Below are 21,027 nucleotides of genomic sequence, written 5' to 3'. Positions count from 1 at the left end.
GCATAACTCCTGCTTTACATGCAGGGACCCCCTGCCAGATTTCCTCAGTGCTCACTGACTGCAGACAAAGCTGACAAGGAAGAGCATAGTGACTCTTCCAAAATGCTGTTTCCTTTGAGTCAGACTAGCAGGAGGTGTCTCTGAAGGGTGCAGGGCCCTGGGCTCTTGCCTCATTCAACTGCAAAACAAGAATTCCTTGTCCTGCAGCGTGATCCCCGAGCTGAGCAGGGCAGCACAGCTGTGAGCTGAAAACCTCCTTCATGCACACACTGTGGCTGACCTCTTGTTTGCTCACACCAACAGCTCTGAGGGTTTGAAATCTTCATTTTGTACTGAATCTTATGGCTCAGTGTATAGAGGAGTAAACTGCTGGTCCGGGTTACAGTTTATTAAGGCCTATAATTAAGTATTATGACTAATGAAAGGGGTGCAGTGGGAATGGCTGAGTGGCTCCATAAGGGATTTCTTACTGAAGTAACTATTTAGGGAACCAGAAGCAGCAGTTATTTGCACTTCAAGAGCCACTGCAATAAAGAGTGCTCAGATTAAATGTGGTGAGAGTTGATTAGGGATGTTTGTTTTTCCTACCAGAATATAATATATGGTGATGAAATAATATGGAAAGGGATCTAATCAAAAGCTTCAGTTGAAAGGTTAAAGAGCAGCTCTTTAAGGTACACAGTGTGCAGATGGCTCAGGAAGGACCCAGGAAGAGTCAGCACAGATGACCAGAAATTAAATCACATCCTTGAGAAAACAGGAATCACATCCAGCTGGAGAAAAGAGGGTAAATTCTGACAGGCACTGCTGGACCACAGGAGACTTATGAGCTGTTTGCTTCCACTGTATAAAGATCAGCTCTCTGTGCACATCAGAAGCAGGAAGCTGGCCAGAGGATCTGTGGGACTTGAAGGTTAGTGAGGTGTAAAAGGAGCACTGAAGAAAGATAATGGCAGAGCAGAACAAGTAAATGGTCTGTTTGCTCTGATGTTCCCTCCTGAGGAGCGTGGGGAGTTCCTTGCACCAGAGTCTCTTCATGGGGGAATACTCTGAGGAGCTGACTCAAGCTGAAGCATCAGCAGAAGAGCTTTTGGAATCAATCAGATGTAAAGCAGGGTGTTGCCAGGAGCAGATGGTGCACACACAAGGTCCTAAGCAGGCTGCAGAATGAAACTGCAGGCTAAAGCCTGAATATCTGAAGAACAGAAGGGGGCAAGTGTAATGCCAATTTTGAAGTGGTTCATGGTGAGCCACAAGCTGCAGATGAGTGAATCTGACTTCTCCAACGAGTAAACCAGTTGAGACCAGTAAGCAATAGCTGACATACAAGGGATAGTTTTGCAGGCTGGAGTTACATCCTGCTGTTGGAAGGAGTCGGGCAGCATACGGTGCCTGTAGCAGTGAGCCAGGTGATTTTCAACAGCTCTCAGCAAGGACCTTTGAAAGTTCTGGCTGAGCTGGAAGCAAGGTCATGTCATGGCAACATCCTGGCTAGCAGGAGGCAAAGAATGGGAATAAATCCATTCCCACAACAGACAAAAATGAGGAGATACAAGGAAAGAGCATAGCTATGTGTGAACACAGTGATCAGCTCTGAAGCAAGAAAGGGATTCTGAGATCCATTGCAATAGTTCTGTGAAAATCTCAGTGCTCTTCTTGACATTTAAAAACAGGAGTTTGTCAGGGCACCAGGCAACAGATTTACAAAGGCAAGTAGCACTAGGACAAGGGGCAGTGGTTTTAAACTAGAGCAGGGAGGTTTAGGATGGACCTTTAGAAGCTCTGTACTATGAGGGTGGTGAAACACCAGAGCAGGTTGCCCAGGGAGGCCCCAGCCCTGGAGACATTCTAGATCAGGCTTGGTGGGACTCTGAGCACCCTGATCTAGTTGGGGATGTCCCTGCTGAGTTCAGGGCAGTTGGACTGGATGAGCTCTGGAGGTCCCTTCCAGCCCAGTGCATTATATGATTTTTCACTGCTGAGTTTCTCATCCTTTCAGCTCTGAAAGCTAACAGAGTTGTTTTCTGTCCAAGCTGCCTGTGCCAATCAGCGCCCTGACCTGTTTGGCTGTGCCATTGCCCAGGTGGGAGTGATGGACATGCTGAAGTTCCACAAGTACACCATTGGCCACGCTTGGACCACTGACTACGGCTGCTCCGACTGCAAGGAGCAGTTCGAGTGGCTGTGCAAGTAAGTGACTGCAGAGAAATGCTTCAGCAGAGCTTCATCTGCTCCACACTTTCAGCCTCTCATGATCAGTAGTTTTACTAAGAGTTGCTTCATCCTTTCCCACACTGGGTCTGGGGAGTTCAGCATTTCCAAAGTCAGTGTGGCATGCAAGGAGATCTTCAAAGCCCTCTTGAGTCAACTGGTCACTTTCTCACAGATCCTTTACCAGCAGCTTGGAAGGATTTCTTTCTGCATAATGACTCCTTTAGGCTGTCCCAACAGAATGCTCTCGAGTGAACCACTACACAAACTGGATTTTTGTAGAGTGGAGGAGAGGCAATCACCACTGGGAATGATTTCAGACAGTGTGGATGGAATTTGTTTGTGGGAATTGAACAGCAGCACAGCAAAGTTCTGCAGCAAAGAAAGGCAATTTTGAAAGTAATCTGAAGTTGAAATGTTGAAAGTAATATGTTGAAAGCAGGAAAATTCACAGGTCTCCCTTCAGTTTCCTGCATGGTGTTCCCTCAGAGGACAGGCATGTTCTGAGATGGCCTAAATATTGGAGGGGGGAAATTTAGTATCTGTACAGCACCTGTGCCTTACCATCAGAAGCTGTTCCCAGGTGTGAGGAAGCCATTCACATGCAGGCCTGGACTGCACACACGTGCTGGGACAAAGTCTCCATTGCCCTGTTTCCCAGCAGGATGGATCCTGCTGAGGGCTGGACAGCTTTTGCTGCGGTTTTGCTGCTGCCCATCCCTGCTGTCTTTGGTGTTGTGGGAGATGTGTGCACATTGCCCTCAGAAACTGCTTCACCTTTGAGAGCCAGACAGCTGCGGGCACTGCCACACATCAGCTGCCAGTAGTGCAGTTCTGATTGGCACAGCTGAAAGCTGTGTTCTGAGTGTTACCAACAATGCCACTGTGTTGAGGCCTTGAGCACCCTGGGCTAGTGGAAGGTGTCCCTGTCCATGGCAGGGAGGATGGAACTGGGTGATCTTTAAGGTCCCTTCCAACCCAACCCATTCTATGAGTCTGTGGTTTCAGTGTGAGAGGATCTTCTTGGTGCATCTTGAAGGATGGGGGGAAATAAAAAACCATGAACATCTGTGTGCTCTTCTCAGGTACTCTCCACTTCACAACATCAAGCTGCCAGAAGAAGATGGCATCCAGTATCCCTCCACACTGCTGCTGACAGCAGACCACGATGACCGCGTGGTGCCCCTGCACTCGCTGAAGTTCATTGCCACCTTGCAGTACGTGGTGGGCCGCAGCCGCAAGCAGACCAACCCCCTCCTCATCCACGTTGACACCAAGGCTGGGCACGGGGCAGGGAAGCCAACTGCCAAAGTCATTGAAGAAGTCTCGGATATGTTTGCTTTTATAGCACGGTGCCTAAACCTGGAGTGGATTGAATAGGCAGAGAGCTCCTCCCTGTCTCCTCTAAGGGCTTTAACACCAGTTACGACCAAGCAGACTGCTCCTCGGTGTAGTACTTACATTTGAGAACTGCAGTTTAATATTTTATTGACCCAACCTGCTGTGGAGTTTTGATCCTCTGTGCTTCCCTCTTCTTGGTTTTGGGTTTTTTTTGTTGGCATTTCTTTGAGTTTCTTTTCTACTGCCTCCCTTTGACGAGCATGTTGAGGTAAATAGCTGCTGTCAGTGCCGCTGCAAACTCTTTCTAGATGGCAGAATTAGTGCTAGTTGAACTCCTTTCCTGTAAACAATTTTAATGTATTTTACACTATAAACTCACCCAGGTCACCTGTAATTAAATGTAAGCACTGTCTGCATACCAGAACTGTCAGCATACTTTCTTTACACAGGTACTTATTTATAAGAATGTAAGCTGAAGGTGTTCAGCGCTGGCCATAAAAATACTAAAGAGGCAGCAACCTGGATCATTAAATACCATTAAAAGGCTTCCTCCCCTGTGCTGCTCAGAAGTGTGTTACAGTCTGTAGAATAACAATGCTGGTAAAGCTCTCCTTTCTTTCCAGAGAGGCTTCAAAGTGCCAACAGTTTGCTCTTCTATCACTTGTTTCCACACGGGAGAGAAAAATGGGAGGCTGGGAAAGTTGAAGAGATCTTAAGAGTCTTACTTGGATTCTTACTCTGCAGAACCAAGCTAGTAGTGGCTGCAGCAGCGTTTCTGCAGCGCCTGCAGCAGAGGTTCCGCAGCGCCTGCAGCAGCGGTTCCGCAGCGCCTGCAGCAGAGTTTCAGCAGCGGTTGCAGCAGCAGTTCTGCAGTGGCTGCAGCAGCGGTTCTGCAGCGCCTGCAGCAGCGGTTCCGCAGCGCCTGCAGCAGCGTTTCTGCAGCACCTGCAGCAGAGGTTCAGCAGCGCCTGCAGCAGAGTTTCAGCAGCGTCTGCAGCAGCGGTTCCACAGCGCCTGCAGCAGCGGGTCCGCAGCGCCTGCAGCAGCGGTTCCGCATCGCCTGCAGCAGCGGTTCAGCAGTGCCTGCAGCAGAGTTTCAGCAGCGCCTGCAGCAGCGGTTCCGCAGTGTCTGCAGCAGCGGTTCCGCAGTGCCTGCAGCAGCGGTTCTGCAGTGCCTGCAGCAGCAGTTCCGCAGCGCCTGCAGCAGCGTTTCTGCAGCGCCTGCAGCAGAGTTTCAGCAGCGGTTGCAGCAGCAGTTGCAGCAGCGTTTCTGCAGCGCCTGCAGCAGCGGTTCCGCAGCGCCTGCAGCAGCGGTTCCGCAGCGCCTGCAGCAGGTTCAGCAGCGCCTGCAGCAGCGGTTCCGCAGTAGTTTTATTACTATCTGTGTTAGGTTTAGTTGGCTTGCTCTTAGTATTTTAATTTAGTCTTGTAAGTAGTATTTTAAACGACTAATAGTAAAGCTATTAATAATTATCTTTATTATTATGTATTATATGTAATAATAATACATAAGATAAGTAATATAAATCATATTATGTGTAAGACTCTTCAGTTCTTAGATTCTTGTCTGCAGAGTCAAGCTAGTAGTAGCAGTATTAGTTTTATTAGTAGTAGTAGAATCATAGAATCAGTAAGGTAGTTTTATTCTTAGTTTTCTTGTTTTATTTGTGTTAGGTTTAGTTGTTGGTTTCCTATTAGTATTTTAATTTAGCATTGTTAGTAGTATTTTAATTAATAATAGCCTTACTGGTAGTAGTTTATCATTATGTATTATTATATGTAATAATAATTAGGCATGTAATAACCTAGGGATTAGACATCATCATCACATTATGTGTAAGAATCTTCAGCTCTTAGATTCTTTCTCTGCAGAGCCAAGCTAGGGGGAGTGGTGTTGGGGGGAGTGGTGTTGGGGGGAGTGGTGTTGGGGGGAGTGGTGTTGGGGGGAGTGGCTTTAGGGGGAGTGGCTTTAGGGGGAGTGGTTTTAGAGGGAGCGGTTTCAGGGGAGTGTCTTTAGGGGGAGTGGTTTTGGGGGGAGTGGTTTTAGGGGGAGTGGCTTCAGGGGGAGTGGTTTTAGTGGGAGTGGTTTTATTATTGTTTGTGTTAGTCTGGGTTTAGTTTTATTAGTTTTATTAATTTTTTTTTAATTATTATTAAGAAGAAGAATCCTAAGTTCTTAGATTCTCATTCTGCACAGTCAAACTCTTAATTAGTAATTATTAAGAAGAAGAATCTAAGCTCTTAGGTTCTTATTCTGCACAGTCAAGCTATTTATTATTATTAATAGCAGTAATAATAATCTACCTTCTTAGGTTTTTATTCTGCAGAGTCAAGCACTTTGTTATGAGCAACAATAATAATCTACCTTCTTACCCTGCTTAGTCAGGCTATGGGGATAGCTCTTCAGCAGCCCATCTGCTGCTAGCTCTGTAACTATTTCTGAAGACACAGGTTTAAACAAACAGAAACACAAAGGCAAACAAAGGGAAACCAAACCCCAGAGCCACAGTTCTGTCAAGATTGTTTTCTTCACATGCAGTTTTTTCCCCCTCCTGCCTTTCCCAGTGCTCTGTGAGGAGCCCCGGTCTGCCCATACATGTTTAACCTACTTCTGACTGCGGAACAAGAGCTTCCACGCAGCCTCCCTGATGATTTGACACAGACACAGCTTTTGAGCTGCCATTTCCTATCTGTCCCAGCTTAGGATGTAGCTGTCAAGCAGGTGGAATATTTGCCTGCTCGCTGTCTGCACTCTGGTGCACTGCACCAAGCAGGCTTTGATTTTGCAGGGACCAAAAAAAGAGCTATCCTGGCAGTTGTTCTTAGTCTTGTTGCCCCTCCTTGCTGCTTCCCACTTGGGCATAGATGGATGCCTTCTCCCAGAACCATGCTTGGCATTACAGTCATCCTTAGACCCTCTGGCCTGTGTTCTCACCAGGCTCAGGAGTTTCTAAACCCACCTGGAGCCAAACCATTCCTGCTGCACAAACCCTAATGGCATCTCCGGTGGCCTGGTGGTGAATTTAGCTTCTTCTCTCTTCTATTTTGTGAAGAAACTCTGTGTTTTGTGCCTTTCCTTTCCAGTGCATGAAGCAAAACTCACCAGCTGGGCAAGGTAATGTCCTTTTTCAACATCATTTCCTCTTAGAAACATAGATAGCAGTGGTTTGTGCCAAGATCAAAACCCAAAAAAACCTTTTTAGGTCCTATGAGAGGCTTGTGCTACATGAACCAAACTCTGGCTGTAGGTGGAAATAAATTAACTTTTCACATAGTGCTCCTCCTGATACTCTTCACAGCTCATGTGAAGATCCTCCTAGTTGAATTAGCTCCCATGAGAATGCATCTGCATTAGTGTTGATTCATGTGAAAAAGGTCAGAGGTGTTTTTAAAAGCTGAGAGTCTTCATATTCTTCACAGAAGGAGAGGCAGGAATTGCTTTACACCTGACTTAATTTGCATTTTAGCAGCTGGGGCAGAAAGAAGAAAGGAAAAAAACCCTCCCCAAAAATCCCTCAAAGAACCTGAATTTAGCTGAGGGCTGCACCCTCCCCAGCAGTACAACCTCCCAGATCTATGGGTGGAAGAAGGGCAGCTGTGGAGATGTAAAAATAAAGGCCACCCAAGACAGAGCTTGGGGACACCTGCTCCTGGCACTTGGGGCTTCTCCTGTTTCACTGGGATTCTCCTGACTGCTTTGCCATCTGCCTGCGGGAAGGCAGGAACATGAGCAGCAGGACTGCTGGGTTGGATGTGGCCACCAGCAGCCTCCAAACATCTCTCTTGTCAGGTCACTCGTTTATTTTTAGCCCGAGGTGGCCCCCTCAGGGTTGCCCCAGATCTGCTCCTCGACTTTTCCTAGCAGCCTCTCCTGTGACAGGGGTTTTCCAAGGGGGGAGGGCCAGGGGAGGGACTTGGAAGCCAAGCAGATAACCAACCACCCCATTTCCTGCAAAGCTCTTCAACGGTCCTTAGCAGACAGCTTTTGTGCAAGTGCCTCTGTGCAGCTCCAGGCTGCCTGAGCAGCCAGCTTGGGCAACTTTGTGCTTTTAGTTACTTCTGCCTTAGGATCCTGCATGCCAGGGAAAGAGGAAGCATTCCTCTGGCTTTTCCTTCAGGTGCCCTTGCAAGAGGGGGAGGTGGGGCAGGCTTCTGCAGATAGTGGGGTTTAGCTCAAGGTAACGTTATTTCTAAGTTCATGTCTTCAGTTAATTAATGAGAGAGGAGTCCCACTGATGGAGTGCTTCAGTGGAAGCTGGGCTGGCCACTGGCATCTGCAGGAATGAGCTGGAGGTCAGAAGCAGGGCTGAGATTTGGCCATTCCTCCTGATTTGCTGTAAGCAGCTTCACTGAAAATGCAACATTTCACCCCAGAGCTGAGCAACAACATAGCAGTGAGAATCCCTGTTCTGCAGGCCTCCTCCTGCCTTGCTAGCAGGAGCAGCAGAGGCAAGGGACAAACCTGGTGCCCTTACCCACAGCAGGGCAAGTTTCATGCTGAGAGTCTGAATGGCCAGAGGCAGTTTGTGGTGATTTTCACTGCAGGCTTCTGGCTTCCCTGGCAGAGGCAGGATGAGGGCTGGAGTCAATGGGTGGGTGTTGTCTCTGCAAAGGTGACATCTCCAGCCTGCCAGTGCTGCTCAGAAGACAACAGTTTGTGCATGTGCACTACTTGCATTGCCTCCCAGGCCTTCTGCATGCAAAAAGGAAGGAGATGTTATTCTTGAACTCCTTAATGAGGAGGAGGAGGCTGAGAGGAGACCTTCTTGCTCTCTGCAACTACCTGAAAGGAGGCTGGAGAGAGGTGAGTTGTTCTCCCTAGCATCAAGTGATAGGACATGAGGAAATGGCCTCAAGTTGGATCAGGGGAGGTTTAGGTTGGATATTAGGGACAATTTCTTTGCTGCAAGAGTGGTCAGGCATTGGAACAGGCTGCCCAGGGAGGTGGTGGAGTCACCATCCCTGCAGCTGTTCAAGAAAGGTGTGGACACGGCACTTGGGAAATGGTTTGATGGCCATGGTGGTGTAGGCTGATGGTTGGACTCGGTGGTCTTAGAGGTCTCTTCCAGCTGCATCCATCTGATGGTTCTGATTTAAATAAGTGTGCTAGGTAGCTATCTGCTGGTGGTAACTGAAGCTTTACATTTTTCTCTCTAACCTAAACAGGTCAATGTTGGGCCCAGAATATTATCTGCAGCTTTCATCTTGACATCACTGTCAAAATACTGGGGAGATAAGGAGGAGAAAAGCAATAGAAAGGGCTTGATTTTGTGGTATTGAAACTGATTTAGCCCTTCCAGGAGACTGGATGAACACTCACTGTGTGGGCTCCAAAATAAGCATTCCTCTAGGCATAGAGGGGGGTGGAATTTCCTGGCTTTAGGAGAGAAGGTTGTATGACAAATGTAAGCTTGCCCACAGTGAGGCTACAGAGCAGCTGTGGGCTGAGCTGCATGAAATAGGTTAATTCAGCAAGGGCAGCTGGTAATTCCATTTGGATCTTAGCACCAGCATCTTCCTGCTGCTTTTCTCTGCCTCTGCTTAACCTCTGACATCTCCTCAGCAGAAGAACAGATGAACATTAAGCTACATTGCATTTCAGTGGTGCCATCAAATCCATTCTTTTCTTCCTCTGAGGCTTTGAAAGTGTCAGAAAACAAAAGCCACAACAGAGAAATTCCTGTTTGCTTTGCCCACCTAGCAGGCATTGAACAGCTGTGAGCATCCCAATATCAGAGGCACTTATTGTTATCATTTATTCATAGATCCACAGAATGGCTTGGGTTGGAAGGGACCTTAAAGATCATCCAGTTCCAATTCCCTCCACTGTAAAGAATTTCTTCCTAATCCCCACTCTAATTGTCCCCTCCTCAGGCTTCCATCCATTCCCTCTCATCCTATCACTACAAGCCCTTGTACAAAGTCCCTTCCCAGCTTTCTTCTAGGCCCCTTTTAGGTGCTGGAAGGTTGCTCTAAGGTCTCCCCCCAGCCTTCTTTTCTCCAGGCTGAAGAACCTCAACTCTCATTTGAAGCTGCTCAGTATGAGAAATGTGATGGCTTAAACTCTTTTTCTACGACCATTTGTAGGCACCCAAGCTGCAGCTCTGCTCTGGTTTGCCTCTCACCTTGTCTTCCACTAGAAAATTGGTTTTGCAAGACATGGTTTAGTGAGCATGGGGCTGTTGGGTTGATGCTTGGACTCAATGACCTTGAAGGTCTTTCCCAGCCAAAGCAATTCTGTGATGCTACAGACACAGGGACTAAGAAACTGCATGGCTGTCATGAAGTGGAATAAACATCCACGACTGCTGCCCATAAACCTCCGAGCCTGGGAAACCTCTGTTGTGGACCCTCCATAAACAAACCTCCAGCTGCATTTTGAGACTGGAGGCCTTACTTTCCCTCCTTGGAGATGCTCACATCTCCCTGAGCTTCTGGGAAGTGGCAGATCCCCATCTGCTCTTTGGAAGAGGACTCAAAGGTGCCTGAAAGCAAAAGTTCCTGCAATGCCCTGGACTCACAACGTCCTCATCCTCCAGCCAAGCTTCAGCTGCCAAGGACCAGCTGGAAAACATCCTCCTCTCACAGATGACAGTCACTCCTCACACAACAACCTAGCCACAAAACAGTTTGCTGCCCTGGGCCTGCTGCCCATTCTTCCTGCTGGGTAGAGCCTTCCAGGGCCCTCCAGCTTGCCAGAGGAAGTGGATTGAGGGGGAGGGGTATCAGAGGGGACAAAACTGCTCCTGGCTAATGAATTGGAAAGCTTCCTGAGCCCATTTCATTACAGGGTTTGGACACTTGTCATTAATTTTGCTGCTTTTTCCCTTGGGTGAGAATTAGGAAGTCTGTTCTGCCAAGGGGCCACAGCCACCCTGAGCCAGAGGAAGACTCACCCTGATGGTGGGCATCACCTGGAGAGGCACTGTGGAAAACTGCCTTCTGCTCACCAGGGTGCTCTGATTCCTGCTGCATTAACTGCAGGGGGGTGAGACAAGACCCCCATTGTAGCAGGACCTGTCAGAAACACCAGGAGTGATCACCAGCCCAGCAGAGATGTGGGTGCCTAGATGAGACCTGGGTACTGCTGGTTTGGGTGCACAGTTCTGCTCAGCTCCTGCCTATGGAGCTGAAGGAGAGGCTGTTCCTCCTAGCTCTCAGAGCCTGGGGTTGAGATGTGTTGGTTGTAGCTCATCCCAAGGTTCTACAGCAGCTGTCAGGCTGGTGCTGAGCTGCAGTCACCCATCCATGAACATTCTCTACTTGGCTGTTATTTTGGGAGCCAAGGATGATGTACCAATGACTTGAGGAAGGATGTGACAGACTGCATCATTTCACTGCTCAGCCACTTCACCCTGCTCTGCAGGCTGTGGTGCTGATAGGCTTCACCAGGCTGCCTGCAGGGCAGCAGAGTTGAAGTGGAGGGTAGGTTCTTCTCCTTTGTGCCTACCTGTGATATTCTTTAGTGACAGGACAGGGAACAAAGGGTACAAGCCAGAACAGAGGGTGTTCCACCTCAACATGAGGAGGCACTTCTTGGTGGTGAGGGTGACAGAGCCCTGCAGCAGGCTGCCCAGAGAGGTTGTGGAGTCTCCTTCTCTGGAGTCTTTCAAAACCTGCCTGGATGCATTCCTCTGTGACCTGCCCTAGGTGACCCTGCTCTGGCAGGGAAGTTGGCCTCCATGATCTTACCCTCCAGCAGCAGCTCCGTCCTTCTCACACTCCCAACCTGTTCTCTCTGCACTGTATTACATGTTAGAGGCATCTCTTATTTTCCTTACCTACTTCCCACTCCTCAAGGCTCTCTCACCTTTCCTAACCATCCCCATGCCTGCTCATTTTTCATTCTTTGACCTTCTTGCTGTTTTAACCTTGTCTGCTCCTTGAGCTTCAGCATGCAAGAGGCACTATAATGATTATGGCAAAGCCAAAGTAGCTCCAGGCTCACACTTATGCAGAGACCTCTCCTTGGGGCTTTGCTGAATGTTCTCTCCCTTGCTCCAGATCACTCCTCAGCAATGCAGGAATCCCTGGAGCCAGTTTCTGAAGGCTGGCTGTTCTCCTTGAGTGGCACATGGTCCCCACATGCATGGCCCTCCAAACGACTATGCCTCACTCAAATCTTCTTTCTGGGATGCAGAAGGGACTCGAGGCAGTGCTTGTTTCCCATGGACCACTGAATCTCACCTGCTGGGAATGTCTGCTACCAGCCTTACAATTCCCATTCTGCCCTCTGCTTTTAATCCCAACCTTCACTGCACTTTCACCACCTGCTGCTACCTCCAGCTGTCAGCTTTTAGAGAAACACTCTCTGAGCCTTAGCTGTGGCTCCAACAAACCTTCTCCCTAGGTGCTTCTGTGGGAATGGGATGTCCCTGGCCAGCAGTCAGCTCTACCCAACACAGGGACATGCTGCTGCTCTGAACCTCCCCCTGGGCCCTTTAATGAGCTCCTCTAGCTGCAGCTAGCTGTGGTTTAGCTTCTGTTGTTTTCTTCCTTTCCTTCCTCATTTCTCCAGGGCAAGCTGTCCCTGCAGACTGCTGCCACCTCTTGTGCATCTCCTTCGTCTTGTTCCTTGGAGCTGCCAACAAAAGCACTTGGTATGAGTTTTGCTCTCTGTGCTGGAAGATGGGCAGCTCTCAGAGCTTTTGCCCGTGCTGGTGGGTTTGCCTCTGCAGCAGCCACTTGTCCCTGTGTCTCTTGTCACAACGTGGCCTTCTCCTGCAGCCTCCATCATTTCCATTACTGCATCCTTTCCAGAGACCCTGGAAATGAAACCTGCACTTTCCTTAGAAACAGACATCAAAAGAAAATAATAACCACCTGAGGTAGCTGAAACTTAGGGGGAAACCTACAGAATTCCTAGAAGGAAGCACAGAGGGTGGGTGACGGTGCAGAGCTCCACGGAGGTAAGTGAGGGCAGTGCCCTCTGAGCTGAGCCCCTGGGGGCTGTGTCTAATTTACTGGTGAAAGAGATTTTGAAAAGGCATGAGCGTTCTCAGGGCTCCCTGGTACACCCTGAGGATTATCCAAGTGAGGATGTAAAGAGGAAACATTTTGCTTCATCCTTAAAGCCCTTTCCCGCCCTCATGATCTCTGCCAGATAAAAGAGCCGTGGGAGACAGTGACTGAAGCCATTTGGCAGATGAAAAGCAGCAGAGTTCTAAGGAGTGAGCTCAAGTTTTCTTTGAATGTGAAGCCTCACCAGTGACAAGATGCTCAGCCCTCGGGTTTCTTCATCCCCTGTGGTGACCTGAGGCAGCTTTGCCAGCCTGGGGGAAGGTTAAGAGCAGTGATTGCAAAGAGGGAAATGGGTACAGTGCTCAGAGGTGCTTAATGCCAAGGGCTGTGCAGTACCTGTGTGCTGCTGCTCTCTGTCCCCTGGGATTCATGCAAAAGTCTGCTGAGGAGTTTCCTGAGCTCTCTGCCTTCTGAACAAGATAGAAATGCTTTTGATGCCAGCTCCTACTACTAGAAATGCCTTTAACCACCTACACATCTTTTGCTCTACTCACACTTAATTACGAGCTCATCTGACAACTGACAATTAGTTAAGGTGACTTCCTTTCATTCTTTTTCCTCCTCTCTCCTAACTCCTAACTGACTGTGCCACAGATGCCAACACTGATGCCAGTGCAGTCTTGCTCTTTGCCTTTTCCCTTCCCTTTTCCATCCCTGCTACTTGTGCCAAACATGGCTTTCCATTCTTCTGGCCACGCTCAGAAACAAAGGGTTCAAGATCTTTGTTTTCTTTTGTTTTGTTTTTCCCCCCTCACTGAAAGGCACATCCCAAAATTCGTTTGTAATGGAAGAAAATGTCCTTTTTTTCAGGGGAAAAAAAAGAGAGAGGGAGAGGGGGAAAAAATTTAAGCACCTCTCTCCCAAAAGAGAAGCCATTTGAAAATGAAATGACTTGGCTTTGCCAACACTTTGTGAGACTCTCTTTCCAACAATTCACTGAACTTGCCACTGAATCTGTGTGGTCCGGAAATGTGGGCTCCTGCTTGCTCCTGTTGTTGTCCTTCTCAGTCACAGAATCAGTCACAGAGCGTTAGGGGTTGGAAGGGATCTACCATCCAGTCCAAGCCCCCTGCCAGAACAGGATCACCCAGGGCAGGTCACACAGGAATGGATCCAGGTGGGGTCTGAAAGTCTCCTCTCTGGGCAGCCTGCTGCAGGGCTCCAGCACCCCCACCATAAAAGTCTCTCCTCATGTTGAGGTTGAACCTCCTGTGCTCCAGGTTGTGCCCATTGCTCCTTGTCCTACCACTGGGAACCACCAAGCAGAGCCTGGCACCTTCATCCTGACCCCCCACCCCTCAGATATTGGCAGACATTGATCAGATCTCCTCTCAGCCTTCCAGACTAAACAGCCCCAGGGCTCTCAGCCTTTCTTCACAGCAGTGATGTTCCTTCCAGTCCCTTCATCATCCTCAGAGCCTCCCCTGGACTCTCTCCAGCAGGTCCCAGTCTCTCTGGGATGCTGCTCCCTTGCTGGGAGCTGTATATGCACCAAGCTCAGTTTAAAGAGGCTCAGGACAAAGTTCTGAGCAGCCTGCTGGCAGGTTTCTCTGAAGCCTTTCAGACAGTTCAGGTTGTACCATTTTCAGTTCATTCATGCCCACTTACCAGGGTGCCACAATGAACCTCACAGATACATTTCAAGAGGGAAATGGAAAATATCTTTCAGTTTGCCAGCAGAGGAAAAAAAAAGGCAAGTTCAGCTGAACTGCTGCTGCCAGCTCTGTCTTCTGCAGCCTTCTCCAAACCTAATGTTCTTTTCACACCCAGTGAAGAATTAGCTATTGTCTCTGTCATAAGCAAAGAAAAAATCCCTTTCTTTAGCAATGGGCTAAAACCTGGGGGAGAAAAATTGTCCTTCATAATTCCTGACAAGATTCCATTCTTCTGAAAGGGAAAAGTGATCTTGCATTTTACCTTCCCCCCCCCCCAAAAAAAGAAGAAAGACGTCTCAAAGGCTGTGGTGTCTGTTACACAAAGACTCTTCTCAGACAGCTCATCCATTACTCCCCTCCAACTCCTTATTTCATGGAAGGCAGGAGGGTGACACAATGGTTTTCTCAAGATCTCCAAACCTATTAAAGCCTGGACAGGAAGCTGTGGTTTATAAGCAGCAGATCATTCTTGGCTGGCTGAATCAGCTCCACGGTGCTCTTTCAGCCTCCAGTTTTGCACCTCTGGAGTATTAGAGCCAAGAGAGCTGGGAGAAGCCCCCACAGCTGAAAATGACTAGACAAAAATCCTTCCCTGATAGAAATTCTCCCAACTTCATCAAATGCAAGGAAGCTGCAAGGATTTACCACCTCTCCAGGCTGTTCCCAGCACAGTCTCATAAGCAGGAGGGCGAAAGTGGGAATAAGAAAAGGCAGCATTCCAGATGAATAAAAGAGACAGGAGGCTGCCTGAGGTCTGCTGGGGACCCCTGCCCAACTTATTCACCTCTCCAGTAAATAACAGCTTTGTCTTCATCTGGAGACAGGGTGAGCCACACCTCTTCTTCCTAAGTGTGAGGGAAGGAAGGATGGGATCCATGTCCAGTCCTGTCTCACAAGGGCCAGTGGGGAAAAAGAGGGCTGAGGCCAGCTCTGGTGCTTATCAGATCCTCATGGCAAGGTCAGCCAGCCACAAACAGTGTCCTGGTTGGAGCCCTGAATCTGTCTAGGTCCTAGGGAATTGCTTCAGTGGGGTGAAGGAAAGAAAGAAGGAAGGAATTCAGAAGGAAAGAAGGAAGGAAGAAATTCAGAAGGGAGGAGGAGAGGGATTGGGGAGAAAGCTTTATCTAATGCCATTCTATTACAGATCATGGTCACTGGAGCCCAGGCCCCCTGCTAGAGCAGGATCCCCCAGAGGGAACACATCCAGGTGTGTTTGGAATGCCTCCAGAGATGGAGACTGCACAGCCTCTCTGATCAGCCCAGGTCAGTGTTTCCCAAGCAGCTCATGCAGCTTCCCAGGCACTGTGCTGGGCTTCACCAGGGGCTTTCCCTGGTGTCCATGCAGGGAGTGGGGATCCACTGAGTCAAATCCAGTCCCAGAAAGTGCTGAAGAGCCACAAGCTTGAGTGGTCTGCTCTTCGGGCTTGCTGCCCTATGCAGTCATTCTGCTGGTGTTTGTGACACTGATCTAAAAGCAGCTTTTTGTCTGAGGGATTCCTTCAGGGAGCAATGATGGGTTTGGTCACCAAAGAGAGCAAAGAGCTTCTGATCCATGCAGAGAAAAACAAGCAGCTACTTGTAAACCATTCTGTCTATCCCTCTGCTGTGCTTGGTTAAATCCCTTCTCTGGTTCCATCTCACTGTAGCATTGTTTCAGGGAAATGAGATCTTTTGCTTGTAAGACTTCATCTGCTCTCTCTTGTCATGATTTTGAAGCTCAGAATCCTCCTCATGACGTCACACACACTCACTGCAACCCATTTGGCCAAGGACAGAGTGTGACAGCGTCAGGCGTGGGGAATAAGAACAAGAGATGAGAGACAGCAACAGAAGCAAATGTAACTGCTGCAGACCGAGGATGATGTTGTTGCCTTCCTTGAGAAAGCTCCAGGAGGAAGGCAAAGAGCCCAGCAGTGCTGTCTGCACCCCCAAGATGCTTCCTGAAATCCCTCACCCGTCATTACCAGCCACAGAACTGATCAGAGCAGAGCTGCTCTTGCCAAGCAAATGTGGAATCAGAGAATCTCTCAGCTCAGCCAGTCCAACCATTCTCTAGCTCTACCTGGTGCTAACCCATGGCCCTCAGCACCACATCACTGCCTCTTCCACACCTCCAGGGATGGAGATCCAAACACCTCCATGGGGAGCCTGTTCCAGTGTCTGAGAATCCTCTCAGTGAAGAAGTTTTCTCCTAATATCCAACCTAAACCTCCCCTGGTGCCACTTGAGGCCATTTCCTCTCATTCTATCACTTGTTTTGAGGGAGAAGAAACCAAGCCCCACCTCTCTGCAACCTCCTTTCAGGCTTTGCTTGTGACTGCACACTTTTCACAAGCACAAATAGGTTGCATGGAGCTATCCATCACAACCCAGAGCTTTTGCTGCTGAGGGAAGCAATCAACTCATCTCATATATATATATAAGAAATTAGGGTTGGTTCCCCCCTCCACCTCCATATTTGCCTACATCATATCTAATCTGCAGGTTTGTTGCCCACTCCATCTAGCAAGATCCTCCTGCAGCTTTGCACAACCATCTTCACCACACTGAACAAATGATTAACTTCATACCACCAGCAAACCCCACTCCCCACCCCCCGCTTTCATCCTCCCATGGTTGCTGTCACACAGCACAGGGCCCAGGACAGATTTTTTCTTGCAGGATTCCCCTTAAAATCTTGCATCAGCATGAAGAATGACCCTCCCTCTGCTCCCTCCCTCTGCACCCACCCTCTGCTCCCTCCCTCTGCACCCACCCTCTGCACCCTCCCTCTGCTGCCTCCCTCTGCTCCCACCCTCTGCTCCCTCCCTCTGCACCCTCCCTCTGCTCCCTCCCTCTGCACCCACCCTCTGCACCCACCCTCTGCTGCCTCCGTCTGCACCCTCCCTCTGCACCCACCCTCTGCTCCCTCTGCTCCCTCCCTCTGCACCCACCCTCTGCTCCCTCCCTCTGCACCCTCCCTCTGCACCCACCCTCTGCTCCCTCTGCTCCCTCCCTCTGCTCCCACCCTCTGCTCCCTACCTCTGCACCCACACCCTGCTCCCTCCCTCTGCACCCTCCCTCTGCACCCACTCTCTGCTCCCTCTGCTCCCTCCCTCTGCTCCCACCCTCTGCTTCCTCCCTCTGCACCCACCCTCTGATCCCTCTGCTCCCTCCCTCTGCTCCCTCCCTCTGCACCCATCCTCTGCTCCCTCCCTCTGTACCTACCCTCTGCTCCCTCCCTCTGTACCTACCCTCTGCTCCCTCCCTCTGCACCCACCCTCTGCACCCTCCCTCTGCACCCTCCCTCTGCACCCACTCTCTGCACCCACTCTCTGCTCCCTCTGCACCTACCCTCTGCTCCCACCCTCTGCTCCCTCCCTCTGCTTCCTGTCTTTGAACAAATTATTCCATCTTAGCAGGGGTGAGGGGGGAAATTAGCACCAGGTAGTTTTCATTTACTCACAGGGACAACAAAATATTAGCACCAGGTAGTTTTTATTTACTCATTGGGGGGGGAGGAACCATTAGCTCAAGGTAGGTTTTGCTTATTCTCAGGGATAAAAATATTAGCTCAAGGTAGTTTTTATTTACTCAGAGGGGGAAAAATAAATAGCACAAGGTAGTTTCCATTTGCTCTTCAGGGAGAACAAACATTAGCACAATGTGGGGTTTTATTTACTCTGAGGGGAAAAATATTAGCAAATAAAAACTCCCTTGTTCTAAGAGGGGGGAAAAATAGCACAAGGTAGTATTTGCTTATCCACAAGACAAAAAAAAATAGCACAAGGTAGTTTTGATTTACTCTTAAGGGGGAAAAAAAGAGATCAGCACAAGGTAGTTTTGATTTACTAAGAGGGAAAAACCTTAGCACAAGGTAGTAGTTACTTATTCACATGAAGAACAAATAACACAAGGTAGTTTTTTATTTACTAAGAGGAGGAAAAAAAAAATAGCACAAGGTGGATTTGGGTTTTTTTTCCTCACAGGTAAATGAATTGGCACAAACTAGAGTTTATTTCCTCACAGGGCAATGAATTAGCACTAAGCAGTTTTTATTTACTCACAGGCCAATGAATTAGCACAAGGTAGCTTTAGCTGGGGTTGCTTAGCCTGGAGAAGAGGAGGCTCAGGGCAGACCTCATTGCTCTCTACAACTACCTGAAGGGAGGTTGTAGACAGGCAGGGGTTGGTCTCTTCTCCCAGGCAACCAGCACCAGAACAAGAGGACACAGTCTCAAGCTGCGCCAGGGGAGGTTTAGGCTGGAGGTTAGGAAGAAATTCTTCACAGAAAGAGAGATTGGCCACTGGAATGTGCTGCCCAGGGAGGTGGTGGAGTCACCATCCCTGGAGGTGTTCAAGAGGGGATTGGATGTGGCACTTGGTGCCATGGTTTAGTCATGAGGTGTTGGGTGCCAGGTTGGGCTTGATGATCTTTGAGGTCTCTCCCAGCCTTGGTGATTGTGTGATTTCCATGTGCAGTACCTGAGCTTGCCATCCCTGTCAGGACATGTCGGTAGAGCATGAGACTCTAAATCTCAAGGTCGTGGGTTTGAGCCCCACGTTGGGTGGGTTTCTTTTAAGGGGAGCAGGGTGGCTCAAAGGGGAGCAGGGTGGCTCAGCTTGGTAGTGCATCAGATCCTTAATGGGAAGGTCGTGAGTTCAAGCCTGCAGTGGGCAGTAGTGTCTTCCCTACTCTAGTCATGTGGTCTGTGGTGACAGGTTGGACTCGATGATCTTTGAGGTCTCTTCCAACCTTAGGAATACTGAATACTGACACTCAGCCTGGTTTCCTGGGCACGCAGTACATGCAAAAGCAGAGCACTTCTCAGCAGTGTTTCCTCACCCTTTGTGTGCAGTGGTACACAGCCTGTTGGCACCAGGGCAGGCAATCTGCATTAGCAAGCAGGATGACCTTCCCAAAGTCCCAGGCTCCAAGAGCACAATTAAATTGTCAGTTTCACAAACACTTCCAAACAGCTTCATTTTGGGAGAGGGATCCCTCTGAGGCCCCGTTTTAGCCTTTGCAGTTAGATCTGTAACTCCACAGCTTGACAGGGGTGGAATCTTTATGAGTCTTACAGAATAGAATGCAGAATTAACCAGGTTGGAAAAGACCTTTGAGCTCATCCAGTCCAACCTATCACCCAACACCATCTGATCAACTAAACCATGGCACCAAGTGCCTCATCCAGGCTCATTTTGAACACCTCCAGTGATGGTGACTCCACCACCTCCCTGGGCAGCACATCCCAATGGCCAATCTCTCTTTCTGTGAAGAATTTCTTCCTAACCTCCAGCCTAAACCTCCCCTGGTGCAGCTTGAGACTGTGTCCTCTTGTTCTGGTGCTGGTTGCCTGGGAGAAGAGACCAACCCCCACCTGACTACAACCTCCCTTCAGGTAGCTGTAGACAGCAATAAGGTCACCCCTGAGCCTCCTCTTCTCCAGGCTAAGCAACCCCAGCTCCCTCAGCCTCTCCTCACAGGCTGGATGGAGATCTTCACAGAAAGAGTGTTTGGAATGTGCTGCCCAGGGAGGTGGTGGAGTCACCATCACTGCAGGTGTTTAAGAAGAGACTGGATGAGGCACTTGGTGCCATGGCTTAGTTGATCAGATGGTGCTGGGTGATAGGTTGGACTGGATGATCCCAAAGGTCTTTTCCAGCCTGGCTAATTCTGTATCTGCCTGTGTCACTCTTTTAGGCTGAGTCTGTTTAGGCAGACCACACACTACAAACTGTGAAGATAAAACCAGAGACAGAAATGTACTAAAGAAGAAGAAAAACATGTTCCCAGCTGCTGTAAACAAGTGCAGGCAAAACACACCTGAGCAGAGGTGATGAAAAGAGTGAGTGAGATACTCTTTTAAAGTAGTTAAGCACCAGGAGAGTTAACTCAATTGGAGGGCAATATCCTTATTAAGGGAGAGCAAGATGAAGGGGAGTGTTGAAGGGGATGACAGTTCCATGGAATAAGCTCTTTCTGAGGGCCCCAAATTGAATTTCAGACCTTCCCCATTTTCTTAGCTAAGCTTGTACCTGCCTGCCCAGCAGGAGTGTCTGTGTTCTAACCTCCTGCCCCCCTGAACGGCCCCTGGGCTGGCTCCAGAAGGTATTTGTAGTGCTGACACACAGCCCAGGTGCTCCTGTACGTGCTGGTGAGAGCAGCACCGTGCTCCTGTTTGGGGAGGAGAGGTCCCCAAGCCCTGATGCACCAATAGTTGCTAACTTGTCATACTTTGTTGCACTTGCACCCTTCTGCTGATTTCCATGGCACAGACACATGATTTGTAGTCTCCAGGGAGCTCATTAACCCAGTGACTGCTTCTTTGCAGGCTCTTGCAGTCTGGTCATGTGTAGAGGCAGAGTCCCTGTAAGCATCTGGAGGTGATGTTCAGAAGCCAGATGTTCTCTGATGCCACAGAAGCCCCAGGGGAGGATTTTGGAGGCAAGGACAGCTGTCCTGATGCCACACCACACACTGGTTCTGCTTTGCTTAGAACTTGTTTCATCTGTGCCCCAATGGATGAGGAAGCCAGAAGCAAGCTCCTGTGTCGGGAAGCAGGGATGGCTGCTGCCCCAGGCTGAGGAGCATGGCCAGCCTGGGGCTTTCTGGCACTAAGAGGGAAATGTGGACTTTGCCAGCAGTGGCTGAGTAGCATTCACAAGGACTGCTCTGCCCAAGCAGCCCAGGGAGATGGTGCCAAGCCAGGGCCTGGCTCCAGGAGATGGCTACCTCCCTGCAGCCAGCATCTCTGCCCTCCCTCATGCTGGCTCAGGGGGAGCAGCCATGCCCAGCTCTGCTCAGACAGACTGATGG

General features: G+C 49.3%; 1 protein-coding gene across 1 annotated transcript in view; it reads left to right on the top strand.

Moving 5' to 3' along the window:
• PREP (prolyl endopeptidase) overlaps positions 1 to 3,970 on the top strand; it is a 46,450-nt gene extending 42,480 nt beyond the window's left edge. The window contains exons 14-15 of the mRNA XM_068160461.1: positions 2,034 to 2,190; positions 3,297 to 3,970. Of these exons, the coding sequence (XP_068016562.1) occupies positions 2,034 to 2,190; positions 3,297 to 3,591 (452 nt within the window). The 3' untranslated portion in view covers positions 3,592 to 3,970. The remainder of the gene's footprint in view (positions 1 to 2,033; positions 2,191 to 3,296) is intronic.
• Positions 3,971 to 21,027: the final 17,057 nt, after the last annotated feature.

This window comes from Melanerpes formicivorus, unplaced genomic scaffold (genome assembly GCF_026170545.1).
Source record: "Melanerpes formicivorus ecotype bairdi unplaced genomic scaffold, bMelFor1.0.p_v2 SCAF_50, whole genome shotgun sequence".
Taxonomy (NCBI): domain Eukaryota; kingdom Metazoa; phylum Chordata; class Aves; order Piciformes; family Picidae; genus Melanerpes; species Melanerpes formicivorus.
The sequence above is the reverse complement of the archived record's forward strand: the minus strand, read 5'-3'. Positions and strand labels throughout refer to the sequence as shown.